Raw genomic sequence first — 7,425 nt, 5'->3', positions numbered from 1 at the left:
TAGTTTTAGTACAGTTGAGATGAAAATGTTAAGTATCACCAAAGCCATTGGGACCTCAGAGCCCTGGTATGCCAGTATGGTTCTAAAACTTCTGTAGGAGCTATGCTTCCAGTTATATTAAAAAATGAAGATAAAATGTGAAATAAAAGCAAAAGAAAATGAATATGTAGAATATTTTACTTTTGTCAAACCTCAAATGCAAAGCATAAGAAACATGGTTCGGAATTTAAGAGCAGAAATATAAGCACATTTTTTTCTACCCCAGAAAAGTCCATATGTATGTTATAGTATTTAATCATTCTATTATATCAACTGGTATACTATATTAAATTATGTCATAAAGTAAGTAGTTACCATAAACTCATACAAATACCAGTGTTTTCTTGCCTTAGTGATGCTCATAATCTAGATCAAGCAAATGTGTTCTTTGGTAACTGGAGTAGGTTTATTTTGAGTACAAGTGCAGTACTGCTGGAAGGCTGCATTAGCTGCTCAGTTCAGAAAATGGCAACTCCTGGAGACAAGGTTTGGGCTACTTTTGTCATAAGGGAAAAACATTAGAGGTTATCTAATGTACTGGCATTAAAAGTATTAATTCTGTGTGGTGACTTAAAAAAAGCAAACTCTCCCTCGTTCTATTCATTGTTTAGTCTATACAATGTTTGGACTCTCATATATAAAGTATTTGACAGGTGGTAGTGTACAAATACACACTTTAAATTTTAAATTAAAGGATCTGTGTGGAGGATGGACATTCTGTGTTAACACTATTTGAATGTATTTGTAATAAAGTTTAAAGATTTGTTAAACTGGAATATTATAAGCCCAAAGAAGTGGTTCTTGATTTTTCATCATCCCTTTTTCAACAAAACAGAATATACAGTACATATACAGGTTGACATTTTGATTTATCCAAAACAATTGTCACTTTGCTTAGTTTTGCAAGTCCTATAGACTAAAACATAATACCATTCACAACAAAATATTTTCAGTAAGTGAAACAATAAAGCAAAGGAAACCAGAGCTAAACTCAGAAGCAAAGTCATTTTGAAAGCCTCATAACATCTATCTATCTATCTATATATATATATACACACACACACACCACACTGTAACCTTCAGTGAAGATGGACCTATTTTCTAATGAGGAACAAAAACATACTGTTTAAAAATTTTGCTAACTTAACAAAATGGGGAAGAAACTGCTGCTATCAAAATATACAATTTGATTTGCAGGCTAGAAGGCTAACATTATTAAAAAAATAGTTTTAAGCAAAACACTTTTGCTTGTAATAACAGCAGGTATCAACCTGCCATAGCACGAAGCATCCAAACAAGATCTTATAAAAGATTAAACTGTGACCCTTTCTTCATTTGTAAAGTTCGTGACAAATGCATACAGTGAGAGCCTTAGTCTCCAGACTGGAGCATCTTTCATATTTCTCAATCACACTCCACGAAATGAATGGCAGCCAGAGGATTCAGAATCTCAAATGGGATTTGTGCTTTACCATGTACCTGCAATGTTAACAAAAAACAGCATTAACAGCATTTTCTGGTAGTTATAGAAAGTGTTCATTCAAGGAACAATGCTGCACAGTAGGGAGAAAAGTAAAATTATTTTAAAACCTAATTCTTAGAACATTAACAAATGTTAAAAGATCCAAAAAAAGATTCTTCATGAGTCATGAAAGTTGTGTACAATGCTGTGTTCCATATGTCTGAAGGGAGGACAGTCAAATGTTTCCTCTCAGGGAACTCTGGCTTGGTTTATAGACCACAGAAATGGAGGGCTGGAAGGGACCTTGAGAGGTCATCTAGTCCAGTCCCCCCTTCTGAGGCAGGATCAAGTAAACCTAGACCATCCTGCTGACAGGTGTTTGTCTAAACTGTTCTTAACCTCCAATGACAGATTACACAGCTTCCCTTGGGAGCCTATTCCAGAGCTTTATTATCCTTGTAGTTCGAGTTTTTCCTAATATCTAACCTAAATCTCCCTTGCTGCAGATTAAGCCAATTACTTCTTGTCCTACCTTCAGTGGACATCCAGAACAATTAATCACTGTCCTCTTTATAACAGCCCTTAACGTATTTGAAAACTTGTCAAGTCCCCACCCATACCCCGTCTTTTTCTTTCTTTTTTTTTCCTGAAGACTAAATATGCCCAGTTTTTGTTTGTTTAATATTTCCTCATAAGTCAGATTTTCCAAGACTTTCATCATTTTTGTTGCTCTCCTCTGGACTCTCTCCAGTGTCTCTACATCTTTCGTACAGCGTGGTGCCCAAAACTGGATGCAGTGCTCCATCTGAGGCCTCACTAATGCCAAGCAGAGTGGCACTTCCATGTCTTATTTATAACATCCCCATTAACGCACCCCAGAATGATGAGTCTTTTTTGCAACTGCATCACATTGATTTATATTCCATTTGTGATCCACTAACCCCCAAATTATTTTAATCAATATTACTGCCTAGCCAGTCATTCCCCATTTTGTAATTGTGCATTTGATTTTTTTCTTCCTAAGAACAGTACTTTGCACTCGTCTTTACTGAATTTCATCTTGTTGATTTCAAAGACCAATTCTCCAATTTGCCAAGGTAGTTCTGAATTCTAATCCTGTTCTCTGAAGTGCTAGCAATCCCTCCCTCCTTGATGTCATCCACAAATTATATAGGCATACTCCTCTCCATCATTAAGTCATTAATGACAATACTGAATAGTACTAGACCCAGGACAGACCCCCGTGGGACCCCACGAGATACATCCCACCAGTTTGACAGCACACCATTGATAAAAGATAGTTACCTTTTCCGTAACTGGTGTTCTTTGAGATGTGTTGCTCATATCCATTCCACAATAGGTGTGCGTGCTCGCCACGTGCACCGGTGCCAGAAGTTTTCCCCCTAGCAGTTCCTGTAGGGGAGCGCCCCAGTGACTCCTGGAGTGGCGCCACCATGGCGCGTTATAAGGGGCACTGCGCGCTCCTCCCACCCTCAGTTCCTTCTTGTCAGACAACTCCGATAGTGGGGAAGGAGGGTGGGATGTGGAATGGGCATGAGCAACACATCTCGAAGAACACCAGTTACGGAAAAGGAAACTGTCTTTTCTTCTTCGAGTGATTGCTTATGTGTATTCTACAGTAGGTGATTCCAAGCTATAACTGTTGGTATCATACACTGAACGAACAAGCAGTTTTGGGGACGAGCTGCAGCAAAGCTGGAGCAGAGCTGTTCCGAAGCACCTTCACTGGCGGCAAGAAGGAACTGAGGGTGGGGGGAGCGCACATGGAATATACATGAGCAATCACTCGAAGAACTGTCTTTTCTTCTTCCATGTGCATTCCACAATAGATGATTCCAAGCTATACCTGTTGGAGGTGGGTGGGAGTTCACAGATGGAGCACTGCCCTGCTGAACCCAGCGTCCTCCCTGGTCTGGGAGACGATCGCATAATGCAAGGTGAACGTGTGGACCAATGACCATGTAGCAGTCCTACAAATGTCCTGAACAGGGATGTGAGCTAGAAAGGCGGCCGACGAGGCTTGCACCCTTGTCGAGTGCACTCTCACAATCGGTGGGGGGGGAATTCCCGCCAGGTTGTAACAAGTGCGGATACATGAAGTGATCCAGCTGGAGAGCTGCTGAGTGGAGATCGGCCGATCCTTCATGCATTCGGCCATGTCGATGAACAGCTGTGAAGACTTCTTGAACGGTTTTGTTTGTTCTAGGTAAAATGCCAGGGCCCATCTCACATCTAGCATGTGGAGATGGCGCTCCTCACTAGACGTATGGGGCTTGGAACAGAGCACCGGAAGGAAAATGTCCTGGCTTACATGATAGCAGGAGACCACCTTGGGGAGGAATGAAGGGTGTGGGAAGAGCTGGACCTTATCTTTATGAAATACCGTGTACAGGGGTTCGGAGGTCAGGGCTAGCAGACGTGATTGCCACAAGAAAGGCTACTTTCCATGAAAGGTAGGACCAGGAGCATGTGGCAAGTGGCTCAAATGGAGGCCCTGTCAGCCTGGCCAGAACCAAGTTCAGGTCCCACTGTGGGACCGGGGGCCTAACATAAGGAAAGAGGGGATCCAAGCCCTTAAGGAATCGACCAGTCATGACGTGAGAAAATACTGTGTGGCCCAGGACTGGCGGGCGGAAGGCCGATATGGCTGCCAGATGCACTTTGACGGACGAGGACGCTAGGCCTTGGGCTCTGAGATGAAGGAGGTAATCCAGTATAAGCTGGAGTGGGGCAGCCACTGGTGAGACGCCGTGATCGGCAGCCCACCAGGAGAACCTTTACCATTTTGCCAGCTAAACGACAGTCCAAATAGGGAAAACTACAGCAGAGAGCTGGAGCACAAGCAGTTCCGAAGCACCTTCACTGGCGGCAAGAAGGAACTGAGGGTAGGGGGAGCACGCAGCGCCCCTTATACTGTGCCATGGTGCCGCCACTCCAGGAGTCGCTAGGGACGCTCCCCTACGGGTACTGCTAGGGGAAAAACTTCCGGCACCGGTGCACGTGGCGAGCACACACACCTATTGTGGAATGCACATGAACAATCACTCGAAGAAGTACTACTCTGAGTACAGTCTTTCAAATAGTTTTGTGCCCACCTTATAGTAATTTCATCTGGACGACATTTCTGTAATTTGCTTATGAGAATGTCATGTGAGATTGTGTCAAATGCCTTACTGAAGACATTAAATTACATCTGAAATTATAAGACTATAAGAAAAGGAATCTAAAGTTCATTTTGATCAGTCATTTCTGGGAAGCCTTTAGAAACATTTGTGCAGTTATTTGTGGAAGATGTTGATGGGGAGATAAAAAAATAATGAAGTTTGGAAATGAGTGATTTCACTGGGATTTTCAGAGAAGCCTGAAGGAATTCTAACTTCAATGGGATTTAGGTGCTTTAGGCAGTTTTGAAAATCCCAGCCTTGTTTAAATATTTTGCTGTTAAACAAACACAGTATCAAAATCAAACTAAATTTACAAATTGATACAATAGGCTCATCTGTTTTCTTAATGTTTATTGAACTGCTACATGGGAAATTGTTCATAACACTTGTTCCTCAAGCTCCTTCTCTACATTATGAAAAAACTGTAGGTATGGACTTAGTATTAGTAGATGGTTTAGCAGCAGTTTTACCATCACACTCTTTTGAATTAAACTGACACTTTTCATTCCAAGAAGACTAGTTATTCCCCCTAGGTCTATCTGTACTTTTTTGGAAATTTAAGGTGGCTTTGCAGTGTCATAATCATGAATAGCAAGCAGTATTTTGTCTCCAAGCTATTGCTTGGATCTTTCTAAGATATACAATTTTCCTTGACACCTTATTCTCCCTCCCCACAAAAAACTCATAGTAAAAGTTTTCAGCGTATTTACCTGTCCAAAGTTTCCCAGAAACGTAGGAATACTGGTCTGTCCAAGTGCCGTTTGTGATAGCTTAATTCTAATACTGTCACATCCCATTTCTGTACATTTGGATCTAGACGTACTTCATCATACTTGAGATGGAAAGCTTTAACTACAGGACACAAGGGAGCAATAATTAGATTATAATCATTCTCATTGGACAAAACAAAAAGTTCTTCAGTTAAGAATGCACACTAGAAAATGTAATTAAGGGCACACAGTCATGTCTACATAGGGGACCCATGACCCAACTCTCTTACTATACATCAGGGGTGGCCAACCTGAGCCTGAGAAGGAGCCAGAATTTACCAATGTACATTGCCAAAGAGCCACAGTAATATGTCAGCAGCCCCCCATCAGCTCCCCCGCTCCCAGCTCCTCCAGCCCACTGGCAGCCCTGCTGATCAGTGCCTCCCCCTCCCTCCCCGCACCTCCTGATCAGCTGTTTCATGGCATGCAGGAGGCTCTGGGGGGGAGGGGAAGGAGCAAGGGCATGGCAGGCTCAGGGAAGGGGGTGGGAAGGAGTGGAGTGGGGGCAGGCCCTGTGGGAGAGCCAGGGGTTGAGCAGTGAGCATCCCCTGGCACATTGGAAAGTTGGAACCTGTAGCTCCAGCCCTGGAGTTGGTGCCTATACAAGGAGCCACATATTAACTTCTGAAGAGCCGCATGTGGCTCCGGAGCCACAGGTTGGCCACCCCTGGCATATATCATACTAGCAATGCTATGATTATGGGTGAAGTGGCAGTCCCTATTTTTAATGCACAGAGATTCTTGGAAAAATAGCTCGTTGAGCTGAAAGCAAGTCAAACGCAATTTTTGGGGGGGCGTGGGGTGGGGAGGGGGGGCCTGACATTCTGTTTAGCCATTTCTGAGATGAAAATCAGTAAATTTAACCTGAGTTGCTTGAAAGTGAACTACTAGAGGGACATTTAGTTTGCATAAATTTAACTTTTTGTGCATAAACAATCTTCTAAACAGCAAATCTATTAGCCTACATGAAAGTTATTATTTTGACTCAGTGCAAAAGCATTAATTTTCTGAACACTATAGAGGTCAATAAAATAATTTAAGGAAAGGAAAACACAGCATTGCTTTATTCAATAGCCTACTAGAATTACTTACAACAAGAATGCAGATCACAATTATATCAGATCCAGTAGTAGGATTCTTGTTATGTTCTGTGTTCACAATGTTGGGCTCAGAAAACATTATTTCCCTCCCAGAAGCAGAATCCTCCTCCTTTTACTCCCCTTATTACAACTGCTCTGTCTTAGTGTGTACATTTGAGGTTGAGATTTTAACTTCAAATACCACACATATATATAGTAGGATTCCGCCTCCCACTCCAGGCTGTTGCCTTCTCTCCAGGCTTGCTTCACTTCTTATTACTGGTGTCTACTGAAGACATAATGCAGCGTTTATCAGAGCTGAGACTCTAGGACCCATTACAACACTTTGTAACATTGATGCATAAGTAGTGACCACCAGAGCTTTTATTCTGGACTATTGCTGCTGCCCCATCCTGTCAAAGAAGAGTACTGCTCTCACACTGCTGTGGTTGTGGGTAGCCACTGATCTGAATAGTGCTACCCTGCTCAATATCAGTATTCCTGTGGGTGGCTCTTGGCTCCTCGTGAACTGAGCATGCTGCTATAGTGATTTTCAATAATGCATTCATGAGTCTCAACTCTGATACACACTCTACATCTGCAAAAGAAATGAGTTAAAACTGATGAGGCTGCTTCCCAACCAAGGACAAGTCTACCTTCATAATGCTAAACATACATTGAGCTCTGCAGCAAGATAATATTCACTGTTTACATATTCATTTGTATAAATGGTATCTTACGTTGTGATATCATCAGATCTCAAATTATTTTAGGTCAGTCCCAATCAGTATTATGATAGAACTTCAAGGTAATCCTAAGGTGCTGCAGGAAGTGTTTTTAATGATTCAGTGGCTGACACTTACCTCTGAGTTGGTATTCGGCTAATGCAC

At 42.1% G+C, this 7,425-nt stretch overlaps 1 protein-coding gene across 1 annotated transcript in view; it reads right to left on the bottom strand.

Moving 5' to 3' along the window:
* Nucleotides 1-497: 497 nt before the first annotated feature.
* Nucleotides 498-7,425, bottom strand: part of LOC112109629 (parafibromin) — a 179,762-nt gene continuing 172,834 nt past the window's right edge. The window contains exons 16-17 of the mRNA XM_026655363.1: nucleotides 5,397-5,538; nucleotides 498-1,518 (exon numbers count right to left, since the gene is read on the bottom strand). Coding sequence (XP_026511148.1) covers nucleotides 1,482-1,518; nucleotides 5,397-5,538 — 179 coding nt within the window. The 3' untranslated portion in view covers nucleotides 498-1,481. The remainder of the gene's footprint in view (nucleotides 1,519-5,396; nucleotides 5,539-7,425) is intronic.

This window comes from Terrapene carolina, unplaced genomic scaffold, assembly GCF_002925995.2.
Source record: "Terrapene carolina triunguis isolate 2854851 unplaced genomic scaffold, T_m_triunguis-2.0 Scaffold210, whole genome shotgun sequence".
NCBI lineage: Eukaryota > Metazoa > Chordata > Testudines > Emydidae > Terrapene > Terrapene triunguis.
This window is presented reverse-complemented; position numbering and strand designations above follow the sequence as displayed.